Source organism: Cebidichthys violaceus, unplaced genomic scaffold (genome assembly GCF_023349555.1).
Source record: "Cebidichthys violaceus isolate CVI_PGR_0920_01 unplaced genomic scaffold, fCebVio1.0.p SCAF_17, whole genome shotgun sequence".
Classification (NCBI taxonomy): domain Eukaryota; kingdom Metazoa; phylum Chordata; class Actinopteri; order Perciformes; family Stichaeidae; genus Cebidichthys; species Cebidichthys violaceus.
The window spans coordinates 4,879,340-4,898,899 of NW_027176340.1; the positions used below are offsets into that span (position 1 = coordinate 4,879,340).

The following is a 19,560-nucleotide window of genomic DNA, read 5'->3' on the forward strand; positions in this document are numbered from 1 at the left end:
GTGAATTAGATTATTCCTCTTCCTTCCTGCATCCAAGCCAGCCATTTTCCATGATAAGAAAAAAATTGGGTCAAGTGACATCATCTACTTATAAAACCATGATTCTAAGACGCACTAATGATCAAGTAACATACACACAAAAAAAAGATGTACTTAAGTAAAAAGACAATTTATTTGTTAATCAGAATATACAAAGCAGTGGCTGAAGTAACCGAATGTCATTCTGGTTCTGAAAAAGGCAGTCTTGGACACAAAACTGGGCTACCCAGCCATAACATAAAACTCATTGAAACTGTAAGAAAAACAAAGTATAAATGGTACAAACTTGCGTGGAATGCATACAGAACAAATGACCAAAGTGTTAAGATTTAAGAGGGGTTAATTAACATTGCAAAATTCTGCCTCCATAAAACAAGGTCAAGCAGTCTTATCACGGAGGCGCAAGACGGAGCCCCTTTATTCATTTGCACCATCTGTTATGTTAACAGGGCAGCCAAGCCAAGGATTAACAAGCAGCTCAACACAAAAAAATGATGCCTCAACTAATAATGCTAACAACTGTCCATTAGCCCCTGCTTAAAACTTATCTTTGGTCCTGAAGTGAATCTGAGAGGTCAACATGAGCCATGGAGGAGTTGAGCAGCTGCCTGTACGTATGAATCATCTGGTCAGCACTGACATAATAGAGATTGTGCTTCTGACATCCTGATAGAATGCCTCAAGAAATGAAAACAATGATCTCATGGTGTGGCCCAAGTAAAACAAAAAACAACCTAATTTTAAAGACCAATAAATAACATTTCATTAAAAAAAAGGATGCAGGGCCACTATGTTTAAGGACTCCAGTGCAATGTGATAACATGGGAGCAAACAAAAAGAAATATTTCTCAAAAGGTACAGAAAGCACAAGCTCTACAACACGGTGTTGACCAGGCTGGTGGGACAGTGCTGCAAACAAGTAGCAGGGCAGAGACCTAAGCCTTCACTTCTGCCTCTTTTGAATCTCCATTCTCCTCTGTCTTCTGCTTTTTTGTCTCCACCTTCTCCTATTAAAAACAAAAAAATGGGGGGGGGGGGGGGGGGGGGGGGGAGAATATTTCAGGCATTAGCAAAGACTGAAGTTCACCAGATTAGTCAACACACTTGATTCTGATTGTATATTTCAGCCTGGTGACAACCCACCTCCTCCTCTTCAGCTGCACGCTTCACAGGCTGTGCGTCAGTCTCCTCAGCAGGGGGCGCCTCCTCTGCCTCTCCTGTAAGCACAGTTTATCACTTCAGAAACTACATCCCTCACTTTGAGTGTAATTAAGACAAGATTCATGGAAAAAAAAAAGAATCTTGTCAAAAAATGGAATTTTGACCTAAAGGCCACACAGGGTAACTGCATTTATGACACAAATCGGAATCAACAAAATGAGACGTGTAGAGACTTGTTTTTAATTATTTTCCTGAAACCAATAACACTGCTTAATGTGAACATACCATCTCCATTCTTGTGTTTCTCCTCTGTCTTTTTTTCGGTCTTCTTTTCTGTCTTTTTTTCCACTTTGTCACTGTGATCAGCACCATTCTGAATGAAGAGAGGGAAGATGTCAGTCCAATAAAACATCAAAATTCAGGATTGGGCTTTTATTATATGAGCAATGTTGCACAGAAGAAAAAATAAAAACATGGAATCCCAAGCATATTTGAAATAATCCTCCCAAGGTCTTACAAGTACAGACACCCTGTGGAGACACTTAAAAAAAAAAAAAAAAAGGCATATGTGTGGGGCTCCTACTCCCCAGAGGATTAGCTGCAAAGCTAAACTAGAGACACCAATGGAAACGTCCAAAAGGCTCGCTAGCTAACATCTGTCCCATTTTACAACCCAAACAAAGCACTGTGTGGAGAGCAGCTGAACAGGAAGGGGAGGCGGGTGCAGCGACACCTGCATGATGAGGGCTGCTAAGACAAAAGGCCATGAGGCTGGTCCTCGTCTCCCAACTCACTGTGCCATTGGCAGGTGCGTCCCCGTTGTCGGTCTTCTTCTCCTCCTCTTCCTCCTTCTTCTTCTCCTTCACTTCTACTTCTTTCTTCTCCTTCAGCTCCTACAAAATAAAAGCATGGCCCTTGATCAATGTGACGGTTCGGCAAAAGAGTTTATTCTGAAGTGCCACACGTTTCTTAACCACGTCTGGTTTTTAATGAGAAAGCTGGTTTACCATATCTGGGATAAAGTCTAATTCAAGCAAAAACTGTGTTACACGTAATTAGTGGCGATGTTGAACGTTTTCATCCCAACCCGTAATGCAACGTTAACCTAACGGTGTCTTCCCGCCCACAGCAGCAGCTACAGATTCTACCGCTTTGTCTGCTCAACAAGACGCGTTTAGCTCGCGCACACACGTTTGAGTTTACAGACTCAATATTTAGCTGAACACGCTGAAGATAACGAACACGTCGCCTCTGCGGTGAATGGTTTGTCGACAAGTTACAATTCAAGATAAGACTCATTTAGGTAATTCACATTTTTTTTTTTTTGCCCAATTACTGTGAACTTAAAATTAAGTAACATTAAAAAGGTAAACGTTAAGCCGCTGCAACCGCCCACGAGCTAGCCAAACCAATTGTGAACACAAATAATACAACTTCAAAAAGTTCAAAAAATATTTTTTAACACGACAGTTCAACCGGAAAAAAAACGGAATGAAACGAACCTTGGCTGTAACCTCTGCAGTTGCGGTTTTGTCAACAGCTGTGTCGGCCATGGCTAATTTTCTAAATTAATTTAGATAATTATATTCCTGTTAAGAGTATTTTTTTTAATTTCTTGGCTCTTTGCCTTCGTGTGGATAGTCCAAAGGCGCTGAGAGAGAAATGATGTCTGCCTGTCTCCGCTTTTCTCTCTCGTTGAAAATCCACTCTTGTTGGATACAGCGGGTCGATCCCGCACACAATTGGACAATGTCTGCCACCGGAGTATTTGATTGGAGGGTTAACCTGTCAATCTTGACAAGGTATCCCGCCCACTGACCATCTCGTCGTTGATTGGTCAATTGTATTAAAGCTCCGAACCAAGGTATCAGACTTCGTTTTCCTACTATACATCAGTTTGCGTTTGATTTTTGTACCTAAAATGTCAATAATGGGCCGTTGTTGAAGTATTGATGAACCGCGAAAGCCTCCTCACAGCGGAACATTGAATCAAGTAGATGGAGGGAAAAAGTTTCTAAACATATGCCCACGAACGGCATCTTTTGTCTTTGCGCCCTTTCTCTGCAGAGATGGGGTTTCAAATTACAAACAGAAAGGAATAATGTGACGATTTGAAACACTGCGGCCACTCCTCCTTTCTATATTTAACACATGTAACAAAATGTGTTCCTGCTTAAATGTGCTTACACTTTCACTGTTTAAATGGAGGACCAGTAACACTGCAATTTGCACATTGAACAAGCGTAATTAAACAATTCATTATTCTATTACAAAATTCCTTAAAGACAACATAGCTGCAAAGCTTGTGAGCTATACATCCACTTTACAAATCCACATTATTATAATATTCGAATACTGAAATGGGCAGTGAATGATAATTTGATATCAATATATATGAATTGATCAGCATCTTCTATAGTTTTGTCCTTATGTGGTATTTGCATATCATTTGAGAACAATAAGTTAGTCAAACTAGTTGTCTGTTTAAGGCAATATTTGAAACAAATAAAAGGAAAAGCATCACGTGCTGAGAAGAGGCTACGCAATAAATGTGTTGCTTTGTGATTTGTGAGTATCAGGGACAGTAATGGGGTTATGTGTGATACACTGAGAGTGTGTAGCTACAGTACTGTGTGAAAACATTTATAGCACGCATTGAATCACAGTTATTGTACCATTAAAGGTGATTTTTTTTCTCCCCTGGGAAAGAACAAAGTGACCTTGCTTAAGCACTTATATATACACATGCAACGAATGAAAAAGGACAGCATGCACGTCATGAATACATGATGTGTCTTGGGGTATTTCTTAGGAAGATATTTGCCAGACCTCACAGATGAGATACTATTGTCTTTTTTTCATAACCAGTTTCAACTGATCATTTAAAGGTTGTTTTTCTTCAGATATCTTTCCCTTTCCCTCTTAATTAAAAAACATGTTTATTACAAGAGTGGTTTGTTTGATATACCAAACAGTCTGTTTTTCTTCTCCTTCAGAAGTTCTTTGACATGAACTTTCTTTGCCGTTGCTGCACTCGCTCATCCAACTGTTAAACCAAAGGAAGTGGCAACACACACAACTTTGTGGGTTGTAATTTAAGCCGCCACATGGTCAGTCCCTCAATTAAAGGAAATCATGTTTTGTTTTTTATCACAGGTAAAATCTATAATTTGTTTCCATGATACTCTGACCTACAATGAAGTCTCAAAATAATCATGAAGAACTCTATTTTCCACGCCTTCTATTGTTTTCAACCCACACACATATCGATCATACAACTTTTACCTGCACTTATCAGAAAGTTGTCAGAGCAACAGAGTCATTTCCACTTGTTTATAAAACATATTTGTGTGTCCCAGGTGATATGGATTATAAATATTTCTAGACAGCCTTACTACTGTTTGTGTCCCTTGCCCCAACAAACCTACTGAGGATATCTTAACACAAGTATGTTTTCAGTCTCTAATTTTAGGGCCTAATCCTTAACCGCCTCACTTATTCTTTATGCCAGTATTCATACTGGTTTTGAAGAAGCCTCCAGGCCCCATTTACCTCACATTCAGCTGAAATATGATCATAAAGACTGTAATTACAGAGATCAAAGGGTTGTCAGTGTGCCAGCTGGTTTCTTTGAGATTTATTGTATGCCTCATATAAGGATGTTTTTTGAATTATTCTATTGTTCAAACATAACTATACTAAGGGCATATTAAAATATTGCAAATTTGAATACTAAAACTTCTGATACATCATGTAAAATATATATATATATATATGTGTACTGTGTATATATCTCTCTCTCTCTCTCTCTCTATATATATATATAGATATATATATATATATATATATATATCTATATATATATATATATATATCTATATATATATGCTGTATATATATACACACAAACTACTCATCACAAACTACACACAAGAGATAATAACACTGACACAGCATTGGTTGTATATTGTTTGGCATTTTAAGACATTATGTCACTGCACTTTAAAGGCAAGGACTCATCTGGGCATTGCATGAAGTGTAATACCCTTTTATTTGGGGAATGAAGACCATGTGGAGACTACAGAGCATTAAAGCAGACATCCACAATGTAATGGTCTTCAGTAGATCCACAGTAGGAACAGAGGAGCAGACTCAAAGCAGCAGAAGGCATTACTCACTCTGTTTCTGTAACTGGAAAATGGGAGCAATCAGAGGGGGAGTGTTTGTGAGATCATTTCCTGTCTCTTTTTTTTTCTTATTTGCCTACCTCAACATGTTTCCATGTGCCACCAATCTTTAACAAAAAAAAAAAAAAGAAAATCCATCTATGGGCAGCCTATTTCACTCTGCAGGTAATTAAGCGAACCAAACCGTTGCAGGAAGTAGGGCAGTCAAGGAAAAGCCAAAAAAGAGAGTCACTTTATGTGGTGATTTCTTCAAAACTCATTTGCCAACAGCTGGAGTGTTTACCACACTTTCCACAAGTAGGAACAGGAAAACTTTTTTGATGCTATTCAAAATTATGGAAACACAGAAAGCAATACTGTATAAAAGAAAAGCCTCTTTGTTTTTATACAAATGCATTTGACAGTAAATGTTTCGTATCAGTTCCCATAGCTCGGGGAAACATTTATTTTAATGTTAAACTGGATATATGTGCAGCACCTTAATGTCACTTCATTTCTTCAGGACAAAGGACTGACCTGACTTGTGGAATGTCAGTGCTGCGGGGGTAAGTGAGGCCCATCAAAGAGCATAGGGGTCGGGATTAGGCGGGGGAAGGGTCCCTGTAATTGGACGCATTGGCGGGGGGCAAACTGAGCTCTTTTGTTTTGAACAGCAGTGTCCTGCATGGTCTGCCTGGCTTTCTCTGGCTTTCAGGTCCTGCAGAGTACAGGACAACATGAAGTTGACTTCTCAGTGGCACGCTTCAGTCCAATGCACAGTAAGGGAGAAAGGTATTGATCTATAAGTAACACAATTAAGTACAGTCATTGTGGACCATAATGACATCATGGACACTAGTAGTGCTGCCACAAGACCCCCAGAGGCTCATACTGTATTTTCAAATAAAAGCTGCAGGGATGTTTCTAAAGGGACTTCATGGCCAAGGGTCACATGTTCAATAACTTTTCTGTAAACTAAAGGTCTGTATTGAATAAAACAATGGCATTTTTTTTATGAATATTCCTTTGAAATGTCTTTATGGTTGTGCAAAACGTAAACCATTATTTTTTTCCTTTACATTTTATTTTACGTGATAAAACAATAAAAGTGCATCAATATCACTCAATAATGACACAAAGACCCAAGAACTGAGAAAACAAAATAAAACAACAGCAATCCTATAGTAATAATAAACAGCAAATGAATGAATACGTTCATTAATACTGTAGAGCGATGGGTGTATGAAATGAAAGAAAATGTTTACATTACAGGGCTCACGTTTACACAGTTACATTGGGGATTTTACGTCACTGCAGCAGCCATATAGGATTCAACTGATAAAGTGAAAAGAAAAGAAACAGTATAAAAGTAAACAATAATAACTCTATAAACAAATGTTTCAAAAAAATGGCAAAATTAAAAACAAACGCTAAGTAAGAATACAACCACAAACAATTTACATGGAGCATGAAAAAGTAATATGAAAAACTATAATCGAGAGAAACACAAATAATGTAAACCAAAGCTCCTCAGAGTCAGGGTGCCAAGAGATCTGGAAATCCTAGTTGGGGCTGCTGTGGTTGACATGCATCTTCAGTGTTGCATGGATTAGTCTGTAGGTGTTTTGAGGATTTGGAAAATGCCAGAGCTCGTGTTTCCCAATATCAAAGTCTATTGGTCTCTGTACACTCGGATTTAACACACTGTTTGTGCATTTGTCCCCTTCCCTGTTTGCAGGATATCATGGAGCAGCCAAAGTCTGGAGATGTTGCTCTGTGAACATTTCGGGTTATGAACTCTGCTGGCTCTGGCTCCATTTTTGATGCACAGCAGCCAACTGCTCCTGGGTGTAAAGTAGGAGGGGTACCACCTCCCAAACTGAGGCTGAAAATTCTCTCCTGATGTAAAAGGTGTCTTTTCCCATCCAGGGGAGGGGAAAGAAACTACCATATGTATAGGCGTTCAGATATTTCAGGGTCTCATTACAAACAAATGTGGGTAGAACACTAAAATGCATCAGTAGCCATTGCAAGCTACTAGACCATGGCGCTGACAAGAGGGCTGAACCATTGAAGCACGCTATTTGACTGTTCATCTTTACGTTGACCCTGACCTAAAAGTAGTGACAAGAATAACAATGAGAATACATGCAGATGAAATTTTGGAAAACCTCAAACTACAGACTGGATGGGGGTCCCCCTCTGATGGAAAAAGATCCCAGAACAGACTCAGGACATGCCACAGGGACTACATCTCCCAGCTCGCTTGTGAGCGCTTGGTGGAGGTGTTGGAAGAAATTGCTGGGGAAAAGGTCACCTGGGTGACTACTGACTGTGTTGCCACAGCTACGTTGACACAGAAAAGCTGCTGGAAAATAAATAAATTAATAGATGGATGAAGAGATGTGTAAATGTATTATGTACTCAAGTTACAGAAGCCAAGATACTGTATGTATTTTGTAAATTGTATGTTCAAAACATAGGTTGAAATGTCAAAGAATGTATTTAAATTCAACAGATGTTGAAATGTGCAGAGATTTATACGATGTTTGTATTTATTGTTTCAACACAGCAATAGCAAATGAAGAGCATATTTCAGTCCTACCATCTGATTGCAGTGCAACATATCATCTGTCAGCAAGCACTTTACCTTCCTAACCGGGAAATAATACATAATTCACAGCATTAAAACCAATACCACACATGCAGACTACATTTCTCTGTAAAACATACACAAAGAAGAAGAAGAAAAAACAAGATACAATACATTAATATATATATATTTATATTGATATGTCGGTTATCTTAAGCTGAGTTAGTGAATCATTGCTGGTGTTACATCACCGTATCATCAGAGATCATTTAAGTCTTATCTTATTGCATTTCCTTAACATTTTGGGATGACTTCGATTTATTCAAGTAAGATATCCTGATTATTTTACACCCATGTAAAAACACCAGAACCTGAAAAAACACTTATGTTGATGTTTGCTGAATACATTACCGACATTCTGTTGTGATTTCTTGCCCAAAAGGTATCAGAAATTGAACATATAATAATTATTTAGTAATTTATTGCATCCACATTTCTTCTTCTTCTTCTTCTTTCAACATTGCCTTATAGTATATTAAGCCGGGTGCATAACTGAACAAACACAGTAACACATAATAGGAACACAGGTGTCAGTGATCAGATAGATATAAGTGAAAAATGGGTGCATTTTGATTGTTATATGAATAAAATATAAAGTTAATCAATCAATCAAAGGTTATAATAACTGAGGACACATATAATGTGATGTTATTATATGTAATCTTCACATCTTTCATTTTTAATGTGAAGATGTCGGCCATATTATTGACCCAGATGATTGTTTCTGTTGCTGCTGTTTACATTCCTTATGATGCAAATTCAAGAAATGCACTAAAGGAGTGTACTACTGTTTTTGTCAAATTGGCTACAACTGAATTTTGTTTTGCATCCCTGTGTTGCATAATCATAATCAATTAATGATCCTTGAATCCTTGAATTTAACATACAATATTTATGTAAATATATAATGTAAAAAATGTCTTTTAGGTTTCATAAATTTATTCAACAAATATGCTTGAAAGGGTAGCTTCAGTTTTCCCTCTGCGCTGCTGAAATTCAACTGTACTACCTTATTTATTTCACCTCCTACAGCTCCACCCTTACAACTGCCTTGCCAGAGAAGTGGAAATTTCCAGTAATTCCTCCTGCTTTGCAAGAAATGCTCCTCCTCCTTCTAGTTTCCCGCCTTTCAGTCTACCTGCTCCTTCCTGCTATAAACCCCAACCAAGACTTCACGGCCCTCTGCTGCTGAGTTTTAGTGCCCAGCGGATTTTACTTTGTACAATGGGAAAACCTATTTCTCACATAGACGAAACATAACATCTGCTTATGCTTCTGGCATTATCGTTTGTCTGTAAATGTATGTATATTGGCACCGAAATATGATCCTTGAACTGAAGATGTTAAAGATTAGAGTGTTTAAACTCGGATTAGTAAATGTGCAATTTGCACTGATCTTTCTGAGAGAGATGCCTGAATGTTTCTTTGTTTACTAGTGTGAAAGTACATCTTGTTATCCTCACAATCATTAAAGGGTAAGCTATACGAGTAAGCATTACACTAGCTCTTGAATGATGAAGGGTTGGATTGGGATCAGACAGAACAGATGGTAGATTTGCATTTCTATTTCTCTGGCTGATCTAATATTCTGCTCTCTGGTTTGTTTCAGAGATGCTCCGAAGCTGGTCTTCAACTGCCATATCAAGAATCAGGAAATGTGACGAGTGTTTAAGAGATCACAAAGAATGCCCTGGTGTAGTGCAGTTTTTTGAAAACAAGGTGACATCTGTTGTCGCGTTTACAGCCTGAAAGGTCCAGGCTATCTCTGCGCTACATCTGTGGTTTTAGAACTTCCTCTTAATTCGAGACCACAACATAACCGTATACACATGAGCAGCCCTGATGCTTACTAGAGAATTATTTTAGATAAACTAGAAATATAGCCAGCTGCAGTGGAGAAGTTTGAGTGTGTTGATGGCATGAGGCACACTGACCTTAGACCCATTGTGAAGCACCAACAAAGAGCCATCTGCACAGCAACCAAAGCTGAGATGAGGGACTCGCACACAGGGGAATCAAGGAGGGGGAGGGACACAGGGACCTGGAGAGTGTAAAAAAAGAAAACAAATTAGTGATTAAGAAATATTTGAATGGGACTCGATCAGCTGGATCATGTCTGAAACATCAAAAGCAGTCCATGCTAAATATCTCAGAGGTTTGCTCACAAAGAAAACAGGAAGCTGCACAACATTTCAGCCCACAGAGTGTATGGACCGCTCCACTGCTGGTAAAGTGGAAGACAAGAGCTGCTGGCCTAATCACTCAAGAGCACATTTCCTGCCTCCTGCATGATGAGATGAAGTCAGCTGAAGCCATTCAAGGCTAATATTTAACCCAAACCTGGATCTCACACACGGTGGGTATCTCAATCCTTCTGCCAGCAGAAACACACAGGCTTTGTCTCTGCAGTGGTCTGAATTGTAATGATATCTTTCAGAGGGTTCATCATTTTGGATGTGAAGAGATGTTATAGTGCAACCAAAATTGTGTTCCTTTTTCGAGTGGGGTGCATTTCAAAATGGTGAAAACAAAGACAAAATGGTGGCAGGGACATCTGTAAAAATCAAAAATGTTTCACAGGTAAGACATGAGAGTCAGGATTGCTTAGCAACAGCAGTAAAAGATTTGTGCAGCCTGTGTGGCAACATAGAAACTGATCCTGCTGCCACCCAGTGGTGCACTGCTAGTACAAGCTAGGGAGGAACCGGCACTGGAAATGATCAAAGGCTCACTTCTCTAAAATATGTGTGCAGCGTAACTATATAGCAACAATTACCTGCAAGGTGTAAACCCTATAATTGATGAAGGGCCTGATAGGGGGGAAAAAAAAAGTGATATGCTTGTTCCTTCCTCAACACCGTTCGAAAATATGTTCAGTAATTTGATTGGCTGGAAAATGCACCAGCTCTCATGTTGCTTAGCAACATACATGGAAGGGTGGATTGTGGGTGGGAGGGTGTGAGAGTTGGGTTGGGGAGGGTGGGGGGGTGGAGCAGTTCTTCAAGAGGAGGGAACATTGTGGGTGCAGCAGGCAGACTGGCTGGGGAAATACCTGGCAAAATTCCCAAATAAACAAAGAAGAGGGAGAGGAGGACAGAGCGGCAGACAGAGGACAGGGGTATTTTCTGGGTCCAGATAACAGTCTTGTTTGAGATAAAGGGAACAATGCATTTTATAAGTGCTAACACAGTTTGTTCCCAAAGCAGAACAAGACTAGAGATAGGAAGTGGAGAGCATTACACTGAAAACTTTGCCTGCAGTCAGATGAAAGTTGAACTTTACAATCCATATTAAACTGCTAGTGGCTTGTGACAAATGTATTCCAGCATTAGAATTTGGAGAGATTGAGAGGGACTGAGAGTAACACTATGGTTATTACAGGACATGGGACACTGCAGTTGATCATATGTAACAGTTTGACGAGAAACAGATAAATAGGTCGCGGACAAGCGTGTAGTTTCTTGACGAGTGTGGAGAAACGGTACCTGTTCTTGCATGTCTTTGTTGGTGTGGTTTCGGTGAGTAGGTTTTTCCAAGCACCAGTTAATTATTACTTTTTGATTAGGATAAGTTGAACTTATTGCAACAATCTCAACAGCCTGCAGCTCAAATAAAAAAATAGACACAAATTACAAATGATTACAAGGTGCGAAGCAGAAGGTGCACTGCAAAAATGAGGCAACTGTTAAGTTAGAGGAAGAGAAAAGGTGGAAAATGTGCTTATATGGAGAGGGACGGGTAAATAAAGCTGCTGCTGCTGCTGGTAGGTACAGCCTGCAGAAGGAGGCGGGCCTTGGAAATGGCTGATGCAGGCGGTCTCTACAGGCAATGAGGACTCTTTTGTCAGGAGTAGGAAATGAGGTTTCTGTTGTGATTAAAAGGAAGGTTTCTATGGCAATGCGGAGAGCCGTGTGCACAGAGCGTTTGTCGGGAGTGGAGGGGGCTAAGTGAGAGTAGAATTTCAAAGAAAGCAGCCTCCTCCATCTCATCTCCCACCATCGCCACCCGTCTGCCTTTCCACAGCGCTCTTTTATCTCTGATAAGCTGTTTTCACAGCCACACAGTTGAGACTGCAAGGAGGATTATCCTGAGCAAACCAAGTCATTGGTCAATCAGTCGTAAAGGTTTACAGAGTAACAGTTTCACTTCACAAAAACCGCTGCTGTCAAAACCGGAAAAAAAAACAACCTTTAACAGATAAGCTAATTAAAACCACACAACTCAAGTTAGATGGTTAACATAATGACCGATACGTCTCTTTCTTGTTTGGACAGGGACACTTGTCAAATCATTCTTTCCTTGAACAGCCTATGATACATAAAAAAAAGAAGCCATGATGGCATCAAGGTGACCTTTAAAGCTAAATATAGCAACACCCTTTGTTAATTGTTTCACAGTTACATTTTTTTTCTTCTTAAAATAAGTTCCCCTTGCCATTTGCACAGAGGAAGCTGCTCTCTGCAGGAGTGACTGCCATCTTTTCCCCACCAGAGGCCCGCCCCAGGATGTTTGGATAAGATGACATGAAACTCCTGAGGATCAAAGTGAAGTTTTTTGTTTTTTTTGAAATCCTTGCACATTACAGGCCACACTGAACGAAAAAAAAAAAAAAAGAAGAGATACAGACGCTCCTGATATTACTGGTACACATGAAGATGATATGGTAAGCCTAAACTACAAATAGGTAGCTGACTGAGCATGACGAGTGGCTGATGTTAATGGTGGTGTATGAACAGATTACTCATTTAACCAATCTGACCCGAATGGAAAGGTAGCAGTTTATTTATATACTGACACTGATTTGATCACATTCATCTGAGCATGATTCGGCAAAACACATCCGAGCAAAATCAGCATTATTCCAGCAACAAAAACGTGTTCAAAATCCATGTGTACGGTGAAGCGCTAAATGCTACTCGTGTCCTTTTTGGAAACACAGACTCAAGGGCTCAGCATGCCAATTAGAATTACAAAAGGTTCTGCTGCCCCCAACCTTTCCGTTTCAGCATAGCAGCAACTATCATGTAATGAAACGCTGCCAGTGCGGGAGGGTTGTACTGCAACCAGATTGCATAGTCAAAGCCAGATGGCAAGTCCTACATCAAAAGGACAGCTGGTTACCAGAATCTGAAAAGCCATCTTTATAGCTCTCAACCTAATTAGTTCCAACAAAACAAATCACACCAACATGCAGGCATTGAACAGGCCATGCCAATGATTCATCATAAAAGGTGGCATGCATAACATAATTAAGCTTTAAATGTTTTCAAATGCAAGCTGCAACATTTCAAAATGGCCAATCAGGCTGGTTCCATTGTTATGTTTATTGCTATGTGTATGCTTAACAATAAAAGCAGGCCCTTCAGATGCAGAAGACGAGGATCCCATTTTAAACATCAGCTCAATGTGTCAGATTAGTGCGTCCTCCAGCGAGCGTCGTCTGCCGTCAAACTGCTGACTGCTCTTTGAGGCTTTGGCTGCTGCCTGCCGGACTGAACTCTCTTTCTGCAGAACCTGTGAATCATATCCAGAAGAATGAACAAAGTACCGGAAAAATGCATCATGATGAAAAGCACAAACAATCACCTGAGTGCAGGATTGGCACTTAAGTGTGGCATTACCCCTTTTAATATTCTCTTGCGAAGTTCCCCCTGTGAAAGTGGTCGTTCTTCCTCATCAGTGACGGGAGACTCTTCTGCATCATATTCCACACTGAGGAGTCCAACCAACACAGAAACACTCATCAACCTGATGTCCGAGGTGTTTAAATGTATTTACTAATTATAAACACATGGGCTTCAAATTGAACAGATAAAAGGCAGACCTGTTGATTGCAGGTTGGCTGCTAACACTCTGCTGAAGCAGCTCTGGATTTTGACCCAGAAGAAATTTGGCCAGGTCTTTTGGATTGTAGTCCTTTTCTAGATCCTGCAATAGTCACAAATACAGAGGCACATTCCATCACATGGCAGAAATACGACAGGAACGTTCGTCAGGAAAGTAAAGACAGAACCACAGGTTGACAGGTTACTTTAGAATTGAGGAAAGCTTGTATGGTGAGCAGCTCGTTGGTCTTCTGTTCCACCAGACCCAGGTAGGACATGATGTTGTTCTCACTGATCCCTGTAGAGGAGCCCAGTAGATCCTCCATCACTGAGCGGTCGCAACCCATTTTAGAGAAGATGCTGTTCACCCCTGTGAGATGGGAAAGACCAGAGTCAGGAGTACCTGGAACTGTCTGTGTTTGCTTATGTGTGATGAAAATATATACATATATCTGTGGTTTCTTGATAAATTTAAAGAACATTTCTTGAAAGAAATGCTCAAATCAAACCCATGTAAATATTCAGTAATTATAAATATACTATTGGATATTGTTCTTTATTTGTGTTGAATTGCATACTTGCCTGTAAACAAATTTGACATTTTTGCATCCGACCTGTTTAACACTGACTAAAAGACTCCAGGGTACGCTGCCTATTTATTGGAATGAATGAATTGAAATGATATTAATATAACATTGACACTATTTCCCCAATAATTACTAATGATAAACGTCTTTAAAAAACACAGAATGAGGAAATTACAGACCAGTAAAATAAATTGTTGCCAAACTAAGGCTGGGGGTTATGGGAAAAATAAAATATCACAATATTTTTGACCTAATACTTTATTATATTTACATTGTAGCATTGACTATTTAATATTTGACATACAATATTTATGACAATGAGATTTTGGATGAATTGTGATCAGTAATGTAGATATAATGACTAAATGGAAGGCAATTATAGAACAGCCTGGTAAGTCAGAAAATGACATGACTTTACTGTAATGCAGCCTTTAAAACCAGGAAAAGACATTTGTGCAATAGAGGATATCAAAATTGAAGACAATATCATGTCTCATATCCCAATATAATATTGACATATTTCCTAGCTGTATGCCAAACCTGTTTTGATCTCGTCCAGGATTTTGCTGATGATGCTGGCTTGGTTTTCGTAGTCCTCAGCTTGAGACTCGCTTTTCTTTTGCTGCTCATCAATGTCTCTCAGCAGAGAGCGATGATCCTGCTCTTGTTGCAAACCTGCTACTCGAAATTGCTGTATCTCTGCTTGTGTCTGCAAATTCACACATTCACACATAGACATTCAAATACATAATTGGCGTGAACCAACAGCACTGAATACTACATGCTCCCTATCACTTGCTCTAACTGCAGGCAGAAATTACCGCTTTCATTTAATTTCCAAGAACTTACTAGAATTTTGTAAGAACTCTATAACTCCGGCCATTGAAGCCCTTCATACTGGTTGCTTGTAAACTTTGTGAACAAGGAATTAAGTATATCTGCTCTATTGTTGCACTGAACAGGAGTATAGGTACATTTTGTGAAGCTAAAAATGACGAGTAGATAGAGAAAAGATACTCACCTTGTTGATATGATCTCTCAGTGCCTCAGCTTCATTGTTTTGCTCATTTACAAAGTTGAAGAGTGCAAAGTTCTGGTCTTCAGCTACACAGCAAAACAGCAATACAACAGAGATACATTTAAATATCTTCAACAGAAACTGATTATTACCAAAGTGGGATATAAAAATAATTTAGCCTGAGTGTTCCTCCAAAGGTAGAGAAATGTAAACATCATATATAATCTTTTGTCAAAGGAAAGAGATGTAATTATGGTGTCATTGTTTATAAATCAACAATAAACATACAAATAACATACATTTTTGTAACTCAGATCCTGTCATAACTTAAATAATGAATTCAAGTTCCAGAGCCAAAAGGACTGTAAGAAGTGTTGTCTTTGTGTATGTGCGAGTCTGAAACCTGCGTTGGTAAGACGTACCCTGGATGAACCTGCTGACCAGCATGTCCAGGTTGTCCTCCCCCGTCACTGCCTGGATCCTCTCGAACACTTCCTCTAGAGCGTCCAGCGACTCTTCCCCCGAGTCCATCCTCCTCTGCTCCTTCATCTCTGACACTTGGACAAACGAGCACCTTCATATCAGTATCATCAGAGCTGTATAACTGTCACTGTCAGGTCTCAAGTCTTTGAGCCATCCAGTCTGCTGAGAACAGCTATACCTACGGAATTCAAAGCATGCACTGTATTATTATCTATTATTATGATCACTTTAAACAGGCTCTTGCAATGCAATATGAAAAAAACACACTTTTTTTTCTTTACGGTAAATTACTGTATTTTGCCCCTAAAAAAAATCAATATAAACCAACGTCACTCAGGGAAACAGGAAAATATTGCTATTTTTCAGTTATGGTAAATGTATAATTTCACTGGGTCTCCAACTAACATTTTATAATCTACAATAATTGAACACATCCCTCCAGCCTCTCAAGCCAAGAGGTGCTCACAAGTTATTTTTAGCAAGTCCATGTCAAGTCTCAAGTCACTGTGTGTTAACACACTCTGTGAACAGTGTAGTGCTTGGTTATATTACAGTTGCGATGACTCCTCTGGCATCATCTAGCTTGCTGCCTGATTCACCTGTCAGTGCTCTCTCTCTCTCTCTCTCTCTCTCTCTCTCTCTCTCTCTCTCTCTCTCTCTCTCTCTCTCTCTCTCTGCAGGTGCTCGTTAGAGCAACTGGGAACACCTGAGGGTTATTTGAGTCAGCTGCTCTCTGGCTGACCATCCGCTCTGCTGCAGTTTGCTTCTCTTGCTTATTGTTTCGCATTTATGCACCTTTTCAACACCTGCACCCACATTTTCCATTCATGCGCACCACACATGCTGCAGACTTTACTCATATCCACGCCCCATATTTCAAATACTTAAGTTAACCCTTTAATTTGGTCTAGATTGCTTTAATTTGTTAAATAATGCTTCTTTTGTTAATTGTTCTTTGGCATGTCTGTCTTTTGTTATGGCCGCTTGGGCCAGGTCATAACACAGCGTTCAAGGACTCGCTGGCAGGACAGACTGTACTGTTTCCCTCTTGTTAGTTTCAAGACAAAAGAAACTTTTCCGATGGTTTTTTTCTACGATTTTTTTTCTGAAAATTATCATTTTCATTTGTGGCTACATCAGGCTTTTGAATCATCTCAAAATTCTTCTCTCTTGCATGAGACTGTGCCGGGGCATTCATAAAGCAGAAGCTGAATAAACATTGAAAAATCGCTGCCGGCGTTATTATCGTCGACAACACTTTTGCTCTTCACATAATGATCGATATTGTCAAAACAGCAATATTAGCTACAGCACAGTGGCCGTGTCTTACGTTGTTTGTGTCCCATCTCAGGGCCCTCATCCTGCCCGCTCCTCTCGCTGCACTTGGTGGTCATAAACTCTTTCAGGCTGAACTCTTGTGCAATAACCCTCTCCAGTTCCTTCATCTCAGTGTTGTACTGGGCGAGGTCCTTCACTGCCTTCTCCCTCATCATGGTCAACTTGGACTGGGCCTCCAACCTGAAGCACAAAGGTTTATAAGATAATGACGTGCATATCATTTTGATTCTTACATACTGTTACACAACCGTCTAAACTCTGACCTGGTATCGTAGGCAACATTGGACAAGTTGACAATTTCCCCGATTTTCTTGCGGACGTCGTAAAGTTCCTACAACACACAAAAAACAGCAGACGCGTTGAAAACCAGTTTAGGAACATGTCTCTGAATCGTGTATGGTGTGACCTCTGACCTTGTCCAGCTTGTTGTGTAGTTGCTGGAAACGGATGCGCTCAATATGAAGTGTCTGCAGCTCCTCTCTCAGGTGGCTGTTTTTGGTCAGCTGCTCATTGAAGCGAGTCAAGGACTGGAGAGGACATAGAACATTAACAAACCTTTAAAATAATAATATAATAAAAGTGTATGTGAAGATACGCTATGCCCTCTGAAAACAGACAAAGAACAACAATATAACTTGATAACATGATAATATTTGGAGATCCGTTTTCTAGGTATTTTGTGATGAGTGGCTTTCACAACTCACTCTGTCCAGTTTGTATTCCAAAGTGCGTATGGCCTTCTGGGTCCTCCGTAACTTAGACTTTTGTGTATCCCCAGTGCTGACCTCCCCTTTTCTCAACTCTGCCAGCTTCAACTCTGTGTTTGTAATCTGCATGACATAAACTGTGGTTTGTAACAAGAAATATCAGTAAACTGTATGATGTATAGTATCATATAGAGTGAACGGACTTAAATCACCTCTTTCTCGAGCTCTTTTTGACACTGCTTCTCTTTCCACAGCTCCTCCTCTAACATGTCTCTCTGCTCCAGCAGAGCACGAAGACTCTGAGTGTCCTCACTGTCCTGCTGCTGGCGTGACAAGCTTTTACATGCACCAAGGTTTATATGCAGGTCCTCCTGCTCCTTCAGCAGCTTCTCTATCTCCTGCCTTCATCCACATCACATATACAAGCAATCAGGCGAATAAAAAAAAAAAAAAACCCCACACACATACACATTTGACAATGTGATGTAGGCGTAGTGCTTATTCACTGTTGTTTGCGGATCTGCTCCCGGGCCTGAAAGTTGTAGGCCTGCCGATCTCCTTCCATGATCCTGAACTGTCTCTGCAGTTTGGATATCTCTGATTCTGCTTTCAAAAAAACAAATCATTTGCACATTATAACTGTTTCAACCATGCAAATAGCAAAAATATTATTGATAGCAGTTGATAGCAACATAACCAACATTACCTGTACCATCAATATCCATCTCACTGGTGTCTGAGCGGGCACTAGTGACCGTTCTTCCACGTGGCATGGTTACACTGGGCTTTACCGGATGAAAAATAAAGAGTAAAGTGACGTTTGCAGAAAATATTGAACTTTTTCTTGTGGAAATGTCATTTTCCTCTGATCATTAAGTTTAATCCAAACTAGTCTCCTATTCAGCTCTCAAACCTCAAGCTGAATATGAGACTAAATTAGTTATACATGTATTTTTTCAGTGATTGTCTGGAAGCAGCATTTGATTAACATTGATCTTGTGGCATATTGCATCACTAGAGTAAGTTTTAAGATAGGAGGGAACATTTAAATAATCTTTCCCCTTACATTGTTTTTGAAGTGGTAGTTTAAGTGAGGAAATGTTACATATACATATTTGTCTTGTATCTATTTACTTGAAATATACATTTGAAAATGCATATATTTTATTTTTGCATACTTTGTGTTATAGTTTTACTATGAATAAAACACATTTATCTTCACAAACCATTAGTGCACACTGCTGCATGTTCCTATCTTTACAGCATATGATTGATCAAACCTCGATATTTAAATCTAGGTTTAAGATCATCTCACTAGCAGAATAGCAAATCCAAGGCATCATATCCAGTTATAAGACACACAAGATATTGATTATAGTTAGCTAACATATGAAAGGTATCTAAAAAGTGCCCGCTGTTGAGGACAAATAAGAATGTATCTCACCAGTTTAATGTTTAAAAAGTAAAAACCCCAGTGCTACTTCCCAGGACACACGGCAGGCTCACAGCAACCTGAGTTGTTAGCAACCGTTGCTCAGTGCCCTGTGGCCGGCAGTCCATAATAAACAGGTTGAGTGAAGAGG

The 19,560-nt window shown here is 39.6% G+C and overlaps 2 protein-coding genes across 2 annotated transcripts; both read right to left on the minus strand.

Annotated features, from left to right (window-relative positions):
- Window positions 1-153: 153 nt before the first annotated feature.
- Window positions 154-2,886, minus strand: si:ch211-222l21.1 (prothymosin alpha). The gene is made up of 5 exons (XM_068712277.1): window positions 2,703-2,886; window positions 1,995-2,093; window positions 1,486-1,573; window positions 1,183-1,256; window positions 154-1,046 (listed from the first exon to the last, which is right to left on the minus strand). Exons 1-5 carry the CDS (start codon window positions 2,751-2,753, stop codon window positions 975-977), a joined length of 384 nt encoding a protein of 127 aa, XP_068568378.1. The 5' UTR covers window positions 2,754-2,886; the 3' UTR covers window positions 154-974.
- Window positions 2,887-12,791: 9,905 nt separating this feature from the next.
- odad1 (outer dynein arm docking complex subunit 1) lies at window positions 12,792-19,500 on the minus strand. Its single transcript, XM_068711720.1, has 15 exons — window positions 19,422-19,500; window positions 18,684-18,762; window positions 18,484-18,580; window positions 18,190-18,379; window positions 17,975-18,100; window positions 17,684-17,797; window positions 17,534-17,601; window positions 17,263-17,450; window positions 15,872-16,006; window positions 15,453-15,535; window positions 14,972-15,140; window positions 14,051-14,214; window positions 13,844-13,947; window positions 13,641-13,731; window positions 12,792-13,533 (listed from the first exon to the last, which is right to left on the minus strand). Exons 2-15 carry the CDS (start codon window positions 18,748-18,750, stop codon window positions 13,429-13,431), a joined length of 1,701 nt encoding a protein of 566 aa, XP_068567821.1. The 5' UTR covers window positions 18,751-18,762; window positions 19,422-19,500; the 3' UTR covers window positions 12,792-13,428.
- Window positions 19,501-19,560: the final 60 nt, after the last annotated feature.